At 42.0% G+C, this 19,869-nt stretch overlaps 1 protein-coding gene across 1 annotated transcript; it reads right to left on the reverse strand.

Annotated features, from left to right (window-relative positions):
• Nucleotides 1–229: 229 nt before the first annotated feature.
• On the reverse strand, nt 230–16,501 carry LOC139460931 (multiple epidermal growth factor-like domains protein 10). The gene is made up of 5 exons (XM_071242407.1): nt 16,450–16,501; nt 14,553–14,873; nt 2,918–3,262; nt 1,548–1,656; nt 230–485 (listed from the first exon to the last, which is right to left on the reverse strand). Exons 1-5 carry the CDS (start codon nt 16,499–16,501, stop codon nt 230–232), a joined length of 1,083 nt encoding a protein of 360 aa, XP_071098508.1.
• Nucleotides 16,502–19,869: the final 3,368 nt, after the last annotated feature.

Genomic DNA, 19,869 nt, shown 5'->3' on the forward strand with positions numbered 1-19,869 from the left:
ACTGACCAGTCCTTGTTTTATCCCTTAATGCCGAGTGCCAGGAAGGATAACACCACAGACAATCTGTTAACGGTTCGGGGTCTGACACAGCAATGGGACCGAACCACTGACCTTCAGCTCTCCTGGCAGACGCTGTCCAGGAGACCACAGAGGCAACAGATCAAACTAAGAATTGCATTATCAATAGACAGTGACATTAGTCAATGAAGGACCATTTCAAAATAACTGATTACCATGCATGTGCTAATTTGGAGTATATGTTGCAATCAGCAGCATCGAATTCCCGTTTCCCTCCATTTGCAACGTCATAAACATCCTCCTCCACACCACCAGCTTCAACCGGACCCCCGCAGTTCCCATCAGGCGACTCAGACTGCACGGCCATGTCTGCCTGTGGCATGTCAGAATACCATTCTAGCTCACTGGCAGGGGCATCGTCCATTTCGGTAGTATTGTTGGACACAACATCCTCTGTCTGGGTGACACTGTGAAGTGAGAACAACGTAGACTGATGTCAAATATAAAAAAAAGTCAAATAATCTGAGTATCACAGATTTCGAAGTAGAAGTAACTAGATATCACACGACTTATCAGTACGAATTACATGACACTAACGGACCGACTGTTTGATGTTCAGGAGGCCCAGAGAATTTTCTTTGAGACTAGATTATGGTGTTTTTTTCAGCCACCGCTGCAAAACCAGACATTTTAAAAATTCAAAAAGCTTAAAGCCTAAATAAAACAAAATTAAAACCACCTTGCAACCACACATATTTTTTTTTTTTTTTTTTTGTCAGACAATTTTTAATTTGTCCAACAGTCTGAAGCATATTACCATTTTGTTGAAGCACCCCCACCCCCAACACATTAAGAAGTCAGTCCCTGAACATAAACACTTGCTTGACAATAATATTTCAGTTTGATAAGGTACCAGATGGCACAAACTTGAATACAGAATTTTGCCTAAGTCATTCGTTGAGACGAGTTCAGATAATGTTGATTTCTGTTCATGAGCGAGAGAAAGTTTATTGCTACGTAGCTATAGCGGCAGATTGGTACAGGGTGCTTAACCTGATAGGATGAAGATAATGCGTGGAGGATGCCTCATAATATACTTTATTCAACTACTTTCAACGTCTGTCCCCTTTAGTTAATGTCTATGTTAATGATATCATTTGAATATCAAAGTGACTAGTCATGAAACATGTCTTTAATTTCGTATTGTAGTCAGATTAGTCTAGTATATACAAAGTATGACAATGGAAGCCACCAAGGTGTAAATTGTTGTGGTGCGACCTGTACATATTTGAATATGTTACTTGTAAACAAGTAGCCGATGTAATATCAATATCTCAGGTCGCCGAGGTATGATGAGACACAGGCGTCTACGCCACAGTGACTGACTACCACACTCATCCCCATGTTAGTCGCTACGATGAGACTTGCACGGGGACCATTTGTGACCTGACATCCGGGAAACAGCTGCATGTCGCTCTCTCTCACTTACCTTCTCTTTCCCTCTCTCTCTCTCTCTGTGTCTAACTCACCTTCTCTTTCTCAAACGTTGACGGTACTTGCAGCACACAACCAGACAGATCATTACCATGACACCGACAGCTGATGTGGACAGCCCAACAGAAAGTCCCACTTTACCACCTGACAAAGAACAATGTTAATTTGTAGGAAACACCTGATTCATTTTCTTGTCTTTAGTGCGTGTAGAACAGACAACCAGGGATAACTGTCCATGCTGAATTCTGAACTTGTATAGTATCAGTTATAGTATATGTATTCCGGTTCCCACCAGTAATACCCCCGTCAATGGACCAGTTTGCTCTCGATTGTTATGCTGAACTCCCTGAGGAGTATACAGTATAGCCATGGGGACAGATACTATATCAACTTAGTCAATCTGCAATACTAACCAAATTCACAATCAGACCCGTACTAGGAGACACGGTCAGACATCCTCCAGACTACATAGTGTGGAGAGAATACGTACAATCAGCCTGCAGCACTCCGTACTAGGAGACTCAGTCAGACATCCTCCAGACTACATAGTGTGGAGAGAATACGTACATCCAGCCTGCAGCACCCTGTACTAGGAGTCACAGTCAGACATCCTCCAGACATCCTCCAGACTACATAGTGTGGAGAGAATACGTACAATCAGCCTGCAGTACTCCGTACTAGGAGTCACAGTCAGCCATCCTGCAGACTACATAGTGTGGAGAGAATACGTACAACCAGCATGCAGCACTCCGTACTAGGAGTCACAGTCAGACATCCTCCAGACTACACAGTGTGGAGAGAATACGCACAACCAGCCTGCAGCACTCTGTACTAGGAGTCACAGTCAGACATCCTGCAGACTACATAGTGTGGAGAGAATACGTACAACCAGCCTGCAGCACTCAACGTTTCAGCAAGATACATTTCGAATATCAAACTGCGACCATCACCGCAGTCTTTCCTGTCAAATTCAGTTACATGCACTCACTCACCACTGAAACACAATTGCTGCCATACATATCAATATAATATGCATGGGCATTTACAGATGTCCATATGAATCCTAAATTCACAGGAATACACGTTCTTGACTGAAGCTCAGGATTGTTGTTCATAATATCTTCACTTATAAGGGACCCGTAAAGATCTGGGGCAGAAAAGTTTTTCAGCAACCCACGCTTGCCGTGAAAGGCGACTATTTGTCGTAAAAGGTGATTAACGGGATCGGGTGGTCAGGCTGGTCAAACTTGGTTTATGTATATGGATTCAAGCTCATATCAGTCACTGGATTGTCTGGTCCAGACTCGATTATTTACAAACCGCCGTCATATAGCTAGAATATTGCTGAGGGCGGTGTTAAACAACAAACAAACAATATAAAACCTAGCTGTAAAATAACACCTACCCGATTTTCCATCACAGTCAGTCCCGTAGTAGGAATCTACACATCCAGAATAGCAGGAGGAGCCCAGCTGACAATACCCTCCATCACAACCACCTGGACATGCTGTACAGGTACCTCCTGGACTGTCACATGGTATGTTGCAGTTGATGCCTTGGTACCCTGGGACACAACCCTCAGTGCAGTTGCCAGAACCATTGGTTGAAACTATACATGTCTTGTTCTTACAGCTCTCACTACAAACTGAACTGCAATGCTGATCGTAATACCCAGTGTCACACTCAGTGAGGCAATATCCCGTGGTGTTGTCACAGTCTGAACAGTGATGGTTATCAATACATGGACCAGCTGCAAGGAAAGATGCAGGTATGTATTCATAGTGTTTCATGAATATGATTTAATGGATAAAGAGTATGATGTTTAATACGAGTAATTATGAGTATATACCTATACATTATACACTTTAACATCATATAGTTAGTGTTGTGTCTTTAAACAAGCTACACATACGATCGTGATTAAGACAGGAATGTTGTATATAGTTCCCAATTATCATAATATCATTTGACTTTTCATTTATCAGGCAAATGACATTCTGCATATGAATCATAAAAGCATGCGACATTCACACAGCAGCAATCACAGACTCCCTGTTGTAGTGAATAGTGCGGAAGGTCATGATCAGTGGTTCAGTCCCACGTCCTTCCCTCACACCAAAAGATGTAAGAGGGTCCTGATGGTGGTGGTGGTGTGTGTGTGTGGGGGGGGGGGGGGGGGGGGGGGGGATAAGCAATAAGCAGTCACATTTAGGGTACTTTTTCATTAAGCAGCAATTTTTTGGGGGGGTCGCATATTTGTTTCACAAAATATGCCAAATGAATTTTTCAACAAATATTAAAATAATCTAAATTTGGAATTTCGATGCGAAACGATTCCTAAATCGGCCATGGCGGGACATGAGACTTTTATTTCTGTTTTCGTTTCATCCTGACAATTCATATTTTTAATACCTGGTAAAATCTCAAATCGCTAAACATTATAGACTGGTCCCCTGTGTCCCTTGCGCAGCCTGCTTTCTGTGGCGAAGCATTAGGGTCTTGAAAACAGACTGTGTTTTTCACCATTTTAATCATTTTACGATAAGCAGTAAATTGTTTAATCATTGACGTTAAGCAGTTATATTTTGGTATTTTCCGTTAAGCATTTACGATAAAAAAAGATGAATTTTACATTTACGATAGTGTTTGAATGTAGTTTTACGTTAAGGATTAAAACCCATCAGGACCCTCATGTAATAACAATGCCTGACGCTTGCAACTGTGGGACAGGCTGGCATGGAGTAGGTGTAAGTGTGGGATATCCATGTTAAACTGCGGCACTTTGTAGGGATACCTTTATGATAATTATATTATATAAAGCAGAATCAATTGCACGATTCCGACTATACCAACAACATGAATGCCGATGAAATCGAAATGATACCAGGTGGTCGCGAAATAGTGAGCGAATCCTGCCCCACCGATGGCACGCATGACAAACACATGCAAAGTTAAGTCAATTATTCCCTAAAAAACACGGGCACATATAGACAAAGTTAAAATAGGGAATTGAATTCTTAGCAGGAATACGACTGGACTAGTACAAACAGCCACATGCAAGCATAACATTGTACATGCACGTAGCTATATATGGACATAATCTTGACCTTGATCCCCGTTTCACCTCGGCTTATAAGACAACCCTGCCTTCATTTATGTTACTATCTCCAACTACCACTTAGATTTGTTAAAGTATGGATATTACCAGACCAGATCAGCAATATTAGCAATGCAGTGTTTACCTTCAGTCACAGTTAGCAAGCATGCTATCCACATCATCACGGGTACGGTCATTCTGTTGACTGGAATTGATATCAAAGAACCAGTTTCCTAACATGCACAATGCAACAAGTAGATTAAAAGCAGAACAAGTGTTGACTGCACAAACTAAGATCATAAACACAGAATAAATATTCAGAAAACAGTTGTAAAATTAGACCAGGTGTGTGGTATGTATGTTACCCGAGAAGCTGAGAATAAAATCGGGATGGACGCTGAGGATGAAACATTTATGGAATCTAGTATTTATCAATGAGCATTAAAATTATTGTGCGTGAAGGTGCAGTTTACACGAAGTGCACCTTTCACACTGGAAGCAAGCTGAGACGTTATTACAGTTAAGCCCTCATTCTATTAAAGGCCATGTTCTAATGAACTCATACAAAGTGAATGTCATTTCGTAGATTAAATCTTTAAAAGGCATTAAGAAGTGATACACATAAGGAAGAGAATTTATGGATGTCAACTTCTTTATTGTGAAGCACACTACGTTTGGGAGTATGTACTTTCTCCTTCATCGGTTATATACTCCGAACCGTCGTGTTCCTCACACTAAAGAAGTTGACATCCATACATTGTCTTCCTTATGTCTTAAAATATCAAGTATATAACACCAGCATATACTTACATTTTGATCAGACTTATGTACGGATGTTTCCTGTTGTTACAAATGCAGACCCCGCAGAATGTAACCCACGAGTCGCCTGTATCATGCTGGAGGGATGGTGGAAGTAGTGCTATCTTACATCAATCACCCTTCTTTAACAATCCCTTAAACTTATGTTTCCTGTAGATAGTCACATGTCTTTACCAGGATGGTGGACGTGACCCCTCTCTCGTGAACAGAAGGAAATATTACCATGCACAGGTGTTTGAAATAATGATAAAAAACAACGTTAAGCATTGTATCATAAGTTGTTTGAAACCTTTCTTTCAGTTAATATTTGTTTTCCTTGTAATATTTTAACGCAAATATTTCTGTGAAGATATTGAAGGAGAAGTTTAAACAATTCCACATATAATATTTCCTGAAATGAACTGTGACAGTTTCACAAATAAAGAACATATTAGACTTTTAAGCATATTTATGATCATGTCAAAGGATGTCAGTTTTCCTCAATATGTGTTATTTCTCCGTGATTAAGAAGGGTTGCTATCGATGGTGTGTGTGTGAGGATCATAGGCAAGTGAGGGTCACTACAGCGTTTGGCATGCCTGGAACCTGACATTTTTATTCTCCTTGATTCTGTTTCACCTAGGTAGTAAAGGTCCAAGACATTTCATACTTTCATAGCTTTCAATGTCACTGTATAAAAAGTCAACGCTATGGAATAATCAGTTATGATTGTCGAAACAGATTCTACTGGGTGTAAAAGGCAAACGAGCGGTGAAAATTATGAGTGAATCACTGAAAATCAGTGATGCCACCAGGTACTCGCGAAAAGAGTAACATGTCCTGATATAACTTGAAGCGACAAAACACTTTCCATAATCATTGGGTATATCTACTAAAAGCAGATTCGATTGTACGATTCCGACTATATCATGAGCTCGTGCTTATAAATCACAATCAAACAGTGATGATACCAGGTGTTAGCGAAAAATTTAGCGTAAACTGCCCCATCTTTCATAAACACATGCAAAAACAAGTCAATTGTTCCATCAAACCCATCCACTCACCGGTGTATCTAGCTTTGGGGTGTCAGTGTCTATCTGTGAATATGTGATTTCTTAAAGCCACCGGGGCGATGTAGTTACGAGATGGTATGACCTGCTTCAGCATTTTACTTGGAAACATACAGGGTTTGTCGTCCACATGCCCCTGTACATGGTCCGTATATTCTGACACTTATGTGACCATTAGACTTTAACGACTTAAAGTCCAAGGTGATGGTGGTCTTAGATGTTTACTAGTAACTAATAAGGGAGGGAAATGCAAGGTGATATCTGTCTTAGATGTTTACTAGTAACTAATTAGGGAGGAACCTTGAACATTGAACATGGCATTCACGAGGGATCCAACTGTGTACAACTACTTGTGATGCCTTAGACGACGGGGCTGGCCGTGACATCCGTATTGCTGATGACATTATAATCACTGAGGTACGTTTTGTGAACCTTCAATTCAACACACGTTAACTATTAAGATATAGCATTACATAAAGAAATGAGGCTCATTAAGAGTAATAGGAATACATCTGATTCCCGTTGATGTTAGAGATCCATCGAGTTGAAATGATTAAACAACACAAGCACTTATTTCGTTATTTTCCCGTTTCAGGTTTGTGATTTAGTAGGGCGGATTCATAAACAATAATGTTGGTGTCAGTGGCTCGCGTCCTTACATAATTTACAATTCAAAATAACTACACGGAACCTGAAACCAGAGATGTAATGTTGTCGTTTGTTAGACACAGATACACAAATCCTTTCTTGAGTGAATGCATCGTCGTATATATACGTAAGCCCAAGAACATGAAAGTGTGTTCGATTGTTGCGTTGACCCAGTCCTTCATAACTCCGCAATGAGCAGTATTCAGGGTGTATCAGGCGTGTATGTAAATTGTGGAGACTGGACCAGAGGTTGATATCATGAGCAAATATACGACGACCAATTCACCAAGAGTCACTGATCATCAAGGCGCCACAATTCGCTGTGAAGCGTTGCGTCTCTTGTTTTGGTTCGAATCCGGGTTCACCCCGATTATGTGTCTAGTTTTGTCAGCACCATGCTCCTGGGTTTCACCAAAGTGAAGTAACCGTCTGAAACCTGCATCACTTCTGGCTTTCTTCCAAGATCAAGCTGACACGCCGTGATATAACTGAAATACTGTTAAAATCGACGTTAAACCCAACTCACCCATTCACCAACTCAACCATCAAAGTAAATCAACTCACAGATTAACATCTAGTCTCTGAAATTAACATATCTTGCAGAAATGAGTTTTAAATTATCTTAATAAATAAAAAAAGGAGCCCAGATACACTATTCTGTGATCTAGACTTGCCAGACATTATAGACATGCATGGACTGTATTGGCTTTATTTGTATCAGGACTCACAGTCACGGTGAATGTCTATTATCCCAAAATACATTCACAAGGAACATGGGAGTGAAAATGTAACTCTCATCAAACTGTAAATACATGGTGGTGAATATTGAGGACTGCCATAGCTTCAGTGTTATCTAGGTCGGGTGAACAACAGACACACGTCCCTCAGTGCATGCAGTATGCATCCTGACACTGCAGATATGAAAGCCTAACGCACAGTTCAAGCCAAACGCCTTAGCACATGTCAAGGCTGTTATCGTCATTTCCTTGATGTGGTTAGGGTCATCAGGGGTTGAAGGTAGCTGACATTTTGACAAACAAAACAGAGAGGCAATCATTGCATATTATATACATTTTGTTTCTAATTATTATTCATGATGTCTTAGTTAGTTCAGGCTGTGGGTAAGGGTAATCTCTGATAAATAAACTAACTTGTCCATGTTGAACTAACGTTACCCCCTTCATGTAATAGTCGCGACCACATTGTTTTCTCGAGAATTAATTTGGGTATGGTGACACGAATCAACCAAACATGCTCCATTAAGGGACTCGTTCGACCATAGGTTGCTAGGGCCCTATTGCAACCAGGAATATGCATTTGTGGACTTTGGATAAAACCTTCTTATTCAATGTCGAGCCCAACAACACACTCAACAGCGTAGTGAATGAGAACAGTTCATGCATGAACACAATGCGGACAGAACACAACATCAACAGACGAGGGTATGCCTGTGTAGCGATACATGTAGACAGGTTGAGCAGGACGCATTCTGTGCACAACTAGGAGGAAACTATAACCGTTTTCGACGTAATAAGTGACCCGCTCTAAAAAGCGCCCATGGCGATATTCGCTAATATATTGGCTAGTGAACAATCTCAATCACCCCTACGATCAATGTACACAAGACTTATTTATTTGTGTATAATACGCACTCGTGTGTTTTAAGCACCCTTAATTATGGGCAATTATGTCCTGGAAAAATATATAGATATCGTATATCTATGTCGTATATAAACATTTCAGGCTGTCAGCATAAACCATGAAATTTACGAACTTTCAACTCCGCAAAATAATATTCCAATAAGAGCCCCCTATTTCTAATTTTGAGAGCGCCCTAAGCGCCTATTACGTCGAATACGGTAACTATCAACTGTACAATTAACCTAAATCTGGCTTGGAGTTGTAGTGTTACAACTTCCTCAATGATGTTTACGTGAGTGACCAACAACACATTGGTCACTCTGGTTGTTGGTGTGGCTTAGAGCTTATGTGGTGTAGGGTAGAACAGGGCGTGTGTGGGAGGGAGTTATGGAGGTGAGGGAGATGTCAGTTAGAGTTAAGTCGGTGTGGTACACGACAGAGAAGGTTTGGGTGGTGTAGGGTAGAACAGGGTGTGTGTGGGGGGGAGGGAGTTATGGAGGTGAGGGAGGTGTCAGTTAGAGTTAAGTCGGTGTGGTACACGACAGAGAAGATTTGGGTGGTGTAGGGTAGAACAGGGTGTGTGTGGGAGAGAGTTATGGAGGTGAGGGAGATGTCAGTTAATGTTAAGTCGGTGTGGTACACGACAGAGAAGATTTGGGTGGTGTAGGGTAGAACAGGGCGTGTGTGGGAGAGAGTTATGGAGGTGAGGTAGGTGTCAGTTAGAGTTAAGTCGGTGTGGTACACGGCAGAGAAGGTTTGGGTGGTGTAGGGTAGAACAGGGTGTGTGGGGGGGGGGGGGGGGGGGGGGGAGGGAGTTATGGAGGTGAGGTAGGTGTCAGTTAGAGTTAAGTCGGTGTGGTACACGGCAGAGAAGGTTTGGGTGGTGTAGGGTAGAACAGGGTGTGTGTGGGGGGGGAGGGAGTTATGGAGGTGAGGGTGGTGTCAGTTAGAGTTAAGTCGGTGTGGTACACGGTAGAGAAGGTTTGGGTGGTGTAGGGTAGAACAGGGTGTGTGTGTGGGGGGGGGGAGCTATGGAGGTAGGGGAGGTGTCAGTTAGAGTTAAGTCGGTGTGGTACACGGCAGAGAAGGTTTGGGTGGTGTAGGGTAGAACAGGGTGTGTGTGGGAGAGAGTTATGGAGGTGAAGAAGATGTCAGTTAGAGTTAGGTCGGTGTGGTACACGGCAGAGTAGGTTTGGGATAGAGCTATGTTGAGATGGGGTTTGGCGGTGAGGGCTAAAGCTGGTACATATGAAACATATGAGACGGTTTCATTGGTCTCCTTTATGTCTAGTTCTGTTGGGCTATAGGGAATTGACTATTTGTTGTTTATTGAACGATATCCGATCATCGATAGGCCTGAAGCTTAAGTTAAACTCATTGGCCAAATGACCTTGTTTTACCAATCCGAGCAGAAATTCCAATTCCTATGCATAACGAAACAAATTTGCAAGAAGGAAAGCACAATTGGTGTCCATGGGGATGCCTGCTTCTTGCCTTAGTGTCCTACCACCACATGTTACGTAAAGGTAATGAACGTGGAAGTCCAGCATTTAACAAAATTGTTTTCTCAGAAAACTTCAATTTATGACAAATTATCCTGAACCTCTGAAGACACGTAACTGTATCTGTGGTCTCTTCGTTTTATAACAAAAGCTCCACGGATCAAGGAACGAAGTTTTTCCCAGCCTCAGGTTTGTCATGTGGGATTGTGGTGTATAAAGTTGAAAAAATCAAATGTATTGACAGAACAGCATTTATTATTTTCTGAGATTGCATAAAGTCAACAAATCTTTGAGAATGCACATGTTTTTAGTTTCAATACTTTCTGTGAATATAAAGAAAATCGTTCTTGGCTATATTAAGGATTATGGCTTGTTCTTGAGACAGGGATTTGGTGGTACATTTGCTGAAAATAAATATCATAACATATGATAACATATCCTTGATACATGTATCAGTAGGCGACCCGTGAAGATCCGGTGTAGAATAGGTCTTCAAAAACCCATGTCGCCGTAAAAACGACGTAAGAGGCGACTAACGAGATCGGGGTGGTCAGGCTCACTTGACTTGGTTGATGCATCGCAACATATCCCAATTGTGTACATCGATGCTCATGATGTCAATCACTGGATTGTCTGGTCCAGACTCGATTATTTACAGATCGCCGTCATATAGCTCGAATATTGCTGAGAGCGGCGTTCAACAACAAACCAACAAACCGACAGCCAAAGCATCCAACTTATTGACCTGTAAAGGTTTTGGTTTGGTAAAACTCCTTTCAACAAATAACACGTCACCTTACTTGATTCATATCTGTGTAAAGGAACATGCTTTGTCCAGAAACAAGGCCAAGCTGGCGGGTAACAGAATATGAATATGCGCTGTACAGTCTTGAATTGCAGATACACGGAAATTATTAGACAATTATTAATGTTTTTTTACAAATAGTTCCTTGAGTCGGCAAATGAGTCGCAACATACACACATGTATACACTATTTCCAGAGAATAAATGATTGAAAAACACTGTATAACCAGTAGACGCGTGCACGTCTAACGCTGCAGTCAGCAATATTCCGACCCGTGAAGATTCGGGGTATAATAGGTCTTCAGCAACCCATGCCTGCCGAAAAAGGCGACCAACGGGATCGGGTGGTCAGGCTCGCTGACTTGGTTGATGCATGTCATCGATCCCAATTGCATATATCAATCACTGGATTGCCTGGTCCAGATTCGATTTTTTACAGACCGCCGTCACATAGCTTGAGTATTGCTGATTGTTGCGTAATACAACAAACAAAGCAAACCTGACTCGCTGGGGAATCGAACCACCGTCTTCCGCTTTCCGCGCAGACGTTCAATCGAGGAATAATATTTTGTCAACAATTGACGTTTCGGAAATATTCGATTTCAATCCAGATGAGGGGCACGGGTGGCCCAGACGTCTGAGGCGCCGCACTTTGCTGTGCAGAGTTGCATCCCTTTGGCACGCCAGAAACCTATGATTGTGGCTTCGAGGTCCGGTTCCCCCCAATTATGTTTCTTGGTTTGTCAGCATAATACCCGTGCTCGTGGGTTTCACCAAAGTGGTCAACGTCAAAGACCTGTATCACTTCGGGCTTTCCTCCCATATTCAGATTACACGCCTTGATATAACTGGAATACTGTTAAAATCGGCGTTAAACCCAACTCACTCACTCTAAGCACGTGATATTTTGGAGTATATGTTGTCAAAGACAGAAGCAAGTTCCCGCCTGCCTACATCTGCAACGTCATAAACATCATCCGCTCCACCACCAGCTCCACTTCCTCTTCCACAGTTTCCATCAGGTGACCCACAATGCATGGCCATGTCTTTCAGTGGTGTCTCAGAATACCATTCCAGCTCCACAACAGGGGCATCGCCGGTCTCGTCAACAGAGTTGCACACGACGTCCTCTGTCTGGGTGACACTGTGGAGTAAGAAGAATGAAAACGTATGTCATTAACTGTGGACATCCTTTTCAACATGAGCACGAGAATAGCCGAATAATGGTTTCTGAGACTTACGGATTGGGTTGTAGGAGTGATCAGCCATACAACGACTTATGCATAAGTGAGTGAGTGAGTTGGGTTTAACGCCGCTTTTAACAGTATTCCAGTTATATCGTATCGTGTCAGCTTAATGTGGGAGGGAAGCCCGAAGTAATGCAGGTCTCAGGCGTGTACCACTTCGGTGAAACCCACGAGTACGGGTATGGTGCTGACAAACCTAGAAACATAATCAGGGCGAACTGGGATTCGAACCCACAATCTTAGGTTTCTGGCGTGCCCAAAGGACGCAACTCTGCACAGCGAATTGCACCATTATTAGTTTGTTGTAATGAAGTGCAAATAATGCACAATGGGGGGGCTGATTTTATGATCAACATCTCACGCCGCAAGACACACTCCCCCATGTTACAGGCACATCGATCTCCATGTTGGATTTGGATTAAATGTTTTGGCCATTATTATATTTAGCGGGCTTCATTTAAGTTGTAAAGGGAAGTAACTAGTTTTGTTGTCAGCATCGCTTTGTGCAAGAGAGTGGGCTGTTACAGGGGACTGTGGAGGATATAACACGTTGATTATTTAGTTAAATACAAAACTTGTAACCGAAGACATTACTAATGTGACCATGTGTTTACAGTTTTGCTTCAAAATATGAGTATATTTCACTGACGTTTCTGCCTTGTATTACAGTCAATCAAGCCGCCAGGACTACTTCAGTATTTGAGGCAACGGCACCCTTCAACTTCGAACAAGTGTTAGAACATGTGACTAGAATAAACCCGACGAAGCTTCAGAATGATATGGCGTCCTCAATCCTCGAAACCCACACTCGATGTTAGTCATTTGTTATGAACAGCATGGTACAGTGGCCAGCTGTGACTGGAATATTGCTGGCAGTATTGATAACTGTGTCTCAGTCACTCACTCACTCACTCATCTTTTTTGTCTGAAGCGTTGGCGATATTTGCAGCACACAACCAGGAACCCCATCACCAGGAAGCTGATAGCTGCCCCGGACACTCCCACTGTAGCACCTGACAGAACAATGTCAGTATGAAACTCAATTTATGTCCTTAACTCGTGCACATGGAGAACGGCCAAACAGAAGCAAGTCATCACACTGAATTGTGAACATGTATAATACTAATTATATTATATAAATACGAAGCGTGTGACACAATAGTGAGTGAGTTGGGTTTAACGCGGCTTTTAACAGTATTCCAGTTATATCACGGCGTGTCAGCTTAATGTGGGGGGAAAGCCCGAAGTGATGAAACCAATGAGCACGGGTATGGTGCTGACAGACCTAGAAACATAATCGGGGTGAACCCGGATTCGAACCCACAATCATAGGTTTCTGTGGTGCCCAACTCTGCCCAGCAAATCGCGGCGCCTTAGAGGACTGGGCCACCCGTGTCCCCCGTGACACAATAGGAATAGTGTATCCCACCGTTGTGTACTCCTGGCAGATGATCGATGTGTTTACGAATGTCATGTTCAACTCTCTAGGGAGTTTACAGTATGGTCTTGAGGAAAGTAAATTATCAATAAAATCAGGCGCTAATACATCCAGATTCACGACCATACCCGTAGTAGGAGTGTACACATCCAGATATCGAGACTACTCTATTTTGGAGAGAGAGAGAGAGGCAGACACAGAGAGAGAGAAAAGAGACGAGAGAGAAGAGAGAGAGGGGGGGGGAGAGGAAAGAGGAGAGAGAGAGAGAACGAGAGAGAGAGATAGAGGGAGAGGGAGAAGAGATATGGAGGAGAGAGAGAGGAAAGAGGAGAGAGAGGGGAGAGGAGAAGAGAGAGAGAAGGGAGGGGAGAGAGAGGAGAGAGAGAGGGAAAGGGTGGGAGGGAAGAGAGAGAGAGAGTGGTGAGAAGAGAGAGAGAAGAGAGAGAGAGTTTGATTATCTGAACGTTTCAACAAGGCAGTGACACGTTAAGGGTATCATACGGCCATCATGACTTTCTCACAGATCCAGCTAATATCAAGATACTATATATGATACCTCAATGATTGGAATCATTCATTAACATGAACACACGTTCTTGACCGGAGATGATCAATGGTGTTGATAATATATTGATGTGTATGTGATAACCTGTAAACAGACGTCCGTCTCGCTCAGTAGGTTACAGGACTATTGACACATTAAGCAACTTTACCGAGAGTATAATCTACAATTTCTTATCGCCACATGAATATCGATCATATGAATAGTAATGCCATTAAAACCGTTTGTAAAACTATACCTACAATCACAGTCAGTCCCGTAGTAGGAGTCTACACATCCAGACACACAGGAGGAGCCCAGCTGACAATATCCTCCATCACAACCACCTGGACATGCTGCACAGCCACCTCCTGGACTGTCACACGGTATGTTGCATCCCAAGCCTTGATATCCTGGGACACACCCGTCAGTGCAGTTATCACTACCATGACTTGAGGTCACACATGTGTTATTCCTACAGTTCTTGCTGCAGGTAGAGTTGCATTTACGTCCGTAATACCCCGTGTCACACTCAGTGAGGCAATCCCCAGGCATTCCTTTCTTGCATGGGCCAGCTGAAAGTCAAGATGCAGATAACTATTTATAGTATTGGAAATAAGGTTTTCTATCATACCTCCATGTCAGAATGATGAGATCTGATTAGTTAACGTGAACTTGATAAACTACTTCGCAACCAGCAATGGAGGGAAATAAATTTCTCAATAAATCCTTTCTACCCCGCCACGAGCAAGACCCCATATACCCCTCATGCTCCTGCTACAAATGATTCTTGTTGCACGGGTGGCGAGGGTGGCCCAGTCGTCTCTGCAATTCCCACTTGGACATTACTGTTTCGTGAACAGAACGATAAAGAGGACTGGTTATACCTTAACAAATACATTCTAATATTAATAGATCAGTGAGCATTTAATGGAAGCTATTTAAGATGGTTGATGAAAATGGCAGGGCTGAGTATATACCTATACTCTGTACATGAACAACTCCATACTGATCGGCATTATTGGTAACCAAGCTACAAGTACGATCACGATAATGACAGGAACATTTGTTTGTTTGTTTTTTGTTTAACACGACACTTCCGTTTGTATCAAAGAAGAGTGGTAGCTGTATGCCTAAACGTGGATCACCAACCCTCACTGACACACGTGTGATACAGATGACGATTAATGGAAGTACCTACGGATGTATCTACTTTGCATGAGTTCATTGAGGTATAAATCTTTATTGATCGATTGAATGATTGATCCATATATATGACGGCGGTCTGTAATTAATCGAGTATTGGCCAGACAATCCAGTGATTGACATCATGAGCATCGATCCACGCTATTGGGCTACAATGACATGCATCAACCAAGTCAGCGAGTCTGACCACCCGATCCCATTAGTCGCCTCTTACGACAAGCATAGTCGCCTTTTATGGCAAACAATGGTTGCTGAAGACCTATTCAACCCCGGATCTCCACAGGAATGACTTACATGGTTCAAGATTAGTAATATAATTTCAACTTGACGTTTCTCTACTCGTACTTTTATCAGGCTAGTGATACGTCACAGTGAAATATTAAAGCATTTGACATCCATAGGGTAATTACCGACATGGAAAGTGTTATACCTAGTACACAGAACCACACACAAACATATGCATGCACCTCTATATATGTGAAAACAATCTATAGAACGCAATAAATACTTCAGCTTTTCAATACATGTAGTCGACTTTCCCTTCATGTCGAGCAGTGCTCCAGCAGCTAAAGCCTCTGGTGGTTGCATTTCACAACTTTTGAGATACAATTGAGCATACTCATTATACCAAGATTTCAAAGAGTGTCATACAACTCTTGCTCAGACTTTGATTGATCAAGGTTACAACATTCAATGCCAAAGTAAACCTTTAAAAAAAGATTTCAGGAAGACACGTGGAGGATATGTTCCCGTTTTTCTTCAGGTGAACACTTGACTTGCCTTTGCATGGGTTTGTGACGAGTGCTACCGGTGGGACAGGATACGCTCAACTATTCGCGAACACGAAGTATCATCACTGTTTGATAGTAATTCATAAACACATGGTCATGACTTTGAGAAGACATTAATATTGAATATAGAAAGGGTTTCGTCACTTTTATTTACCTTCAGTAGCAATTACCAAGCATGCTATCCACATCATCACCGAGGCAGCCATTGTGTTAACTGAAACTGAAGTGAAACAACAAATTAGTGATGAAAAACATTTCCCGTTGACATACACAATGAAACAAGACGATGAAGAGCATAACAACAGGGGTTGGAAAGTAGCGGAAGGACGTCAGCATTGTAGTTTCAAATTATATACTGCATTATATTGTCATAACGCTACTTTTACGTGTTTACGTTTACAAACTGTCCGTCCTTTGAGACGCTGTCCGTCATTTGTAGTAAAGTTGCTGACTGACGCCCACAGCGACATGCCACCTGTCATGCCTGTAAGTCTCAGCTTCATTGGAGATAGATGAACATAAATGTCAATCAGGCAAACTCAATTTATTCATGTTCTTTCAATTGAAATTGTATTGTATCCATGGCATGTATTGTCCAATCAGAATGTTGTACGTACTTCTGTAAATGTATTCATCATGATGTATACAACTGTATGTTTGTACTGATATAAGGAAGAGACACGACCGGAGTGGCGGTCGACTCACGGGACTCGGGACACGCTGTCCCGGGACCCCCGGTCACACTCTAGGACGACGCCTACCAGTGTCCGTGTGATAAAGACTCTATATACAATAAGACTTATGTCTTATGTTGGATCTCATAGGGTCTGTCTGTGACCTGGTTACACCAATACAGCTTTAACTATACACAGTCTGGTACGTGGCATTAAGTGACACTATGAAGACTCTACATACAATAAGACTTATGTCTTATGTTGGATTTGTCGCTATATAAGTGCAATAATCTTGGACGCGACGTTAAACCCAATTTCACCTCACCTTATGTTGGATCTCAAAGGGTCAGCCTGTGACCTGGTTACACCATTACAGCTTTAACTATACGCAGGCTGGTACGTGGCATTAAGTGACACTATGAAGCTGGGAATCAGGATGGACACTGAGCATGCACCATTGTATCGATTCAAGTGATTTATTAATATTCAGTAATATAATGTAAAGTTTAAATGTGACGTGTACATGATGTACACTGGAAGCAAGCTCAGTCGTTTATACATGTCCTCACTCGGTGAAGATTTATACCTCAATGAGTGAGTGAGTTGGGTTTAACGCCGCTTTTAACAGTATTCCAGGTATATCGCGGCGTGTCAGCTTAATGTGGGAGGAAAGTCCAAGCGATGCAGGAATTTGACCACTTCAGTGAAACCCATGAACTCGGGTATGGTGCTGACAAACCTAGAAACATAATCGGGTGAGCCGGGATTCGAACCCACAATTATAGGCTCTGGAGTGCCCTAGGGACGCGACTTTGCACAGCGAATTGCGGCGCCTAAGACGACTGGGTCACCCGTGCCCCCTTTACCTTAATGAACCCACGCAAAGTGAAAGTCAGTTTATACGACCCGTAGATACTTACATTGATCGTTATATGTTTCACAAATGTGTCAGTGGGGGTTGGTGATCCACGTGTTGTCATACAACTACCACCCTTTCAAATTAAGGGAAGCTAAAGCCCTGTTAATTGCCGCATCCCCTCAACTTACCCGGACAATGGAAATGAACACTGTCACGTGGAGAGAAGGAAATATTATCAGGCACAACTGTTTGTATAGATAAAAAATGAAAATGTTGAGCAATATTAATAGGTTATTGTGAAACATCTTTGTGTTACACTGTTCTGTTAATAAGTAATATATATGTTGTTGTTTTTTATTGTTAGATTGCAACGGAGATAATTCTATGAATTCATCACATTTAGGACCTCAGAAACATCGTATAAAGAATATTAAAAGGTATTATATATTTTGTATTCAAAACCTTTGCCATATTCATAAGAAATCTCTGCTAAAATAAATGCAACAGACATATTAAAGAATATATTTTTTTCGATGTATCTCGGTATACAAGATTGTTGCTCTACCGAGGTACACTGGATTCTTTCTGCATCTAGTTACACAGGGCTGTCGCTGTATCTAGGTAAAGTGTATCGTCGGTGTATTTAGGTATACAGGATTGTTACAGTATCTAGGTGTAATGGATTGTCCGTGTATCTGGGTATACTGGATTGTCAGTGTATCTGGCTATACTGGATTGTCACTGTATCTGGCTATACTGGATTGTCACTGTATCTGGGTATACTGAATTGTCACTGTGTCTGGGTATACTGGATTGTAACTGTATCTGGGTATACTGGATTGTCACTCTATCTGGGTATGCTGGATTGTCACTGTGTCTGGGTATACTGGATTGTAACTGTATCTGGGTACACAGGATTGTCACTGTATCTAGGTATACTGGATTATCACTGAATCTGGGTATACTGAATTGTCACTGTATCTGGGTATACCATATTGTCACTGTATCTGGGTATACTGGATTGTCACTGTATCTGGGTATACTGGATTGTCACTGTATCTGGGTACACTGGATTGTCACTGTATCTTGGTATACTGGATTGTCACTGTATCTGGGTACACTGGATTGTCACTGTATCTAGGTATACTGGATTGCCACTGTATCTGGGTATACTGGATTGTCACTGTATCTGGGTATAGCGGATTGTCGTTGTATCTAGGTATACTGGATTGTCACTGTATCTAGGTATACTGGATTGTCATTGTATCTGGGTATAGTGGATTGTCACTGAATCAAAGTATACTGGGTTGTCACTGTATCTGGGTATACTGAATTGTCACTGTATCTGGGTATACTGGATTGTCACTCTATCTGGGTATGCTGGATTGTCACTGTATCTAGGTATACTGGATTGCCACTGTATCTGGGTATACTGGATTGTCACTGTAACTGGGTATACCGGATTGTCGTTGTATCTGGGTATACTCGATTGTCACTGTATCTAGGTATACTGGATTGTCATTGTATCTGGGTATACTGGATTGTCACTGAATCAAAGTATACTGGATTGTCACTCTATCTGGGTATGCTGGATTGTCACTGTATCTAGGTATACTGGATTGCCACTGTATCTGGGTATACTGGATTGTCACTGTATCTGGGTATACCGGATTGTCGTTGTATCTGGGTATACTCGATTGTCACTGTATCTAGGTATACTGGATTGTCATTGTATCTGGGTATACTGGATTGTCACTGAATCAAAGTATACTGGGTTGTCACTGTATCTGGGTATACTGGATTGTCACTGAATCAAAGTATACTGGGTTGTCACTGTATCTGGGTATACTGAATTGTCACTGTATCTGGGTATTCTTCATTGTCACTGTATCTGGGTATGCTGGATTGTCACTGTATCTTGGTATACCTGATTGTTGATGTATCTGGGTATACTAGATTGTCGGTGTATCTAGGAACACTGGTTACTCGGTTTATCTGGGTTTACCACGGAAGCTAAATCCTTGCTAATTGTGGTATCCCC

This window comes from Haliotis cracherodii, unplaced genomic scaffold (assembly GCF_022045235.1).
Source record: "Haliotis cracherodii isolate W230 unplaced genomic scaffold, xgHalCrac1.p SCAF_14, whole genome shotgun sequence".
NCBI lineage: Eukaryota > Metazoa > Mollusca > Gastropoda > Lepetellida > Haliotidae > Haliotis > Haliotis cracherodii.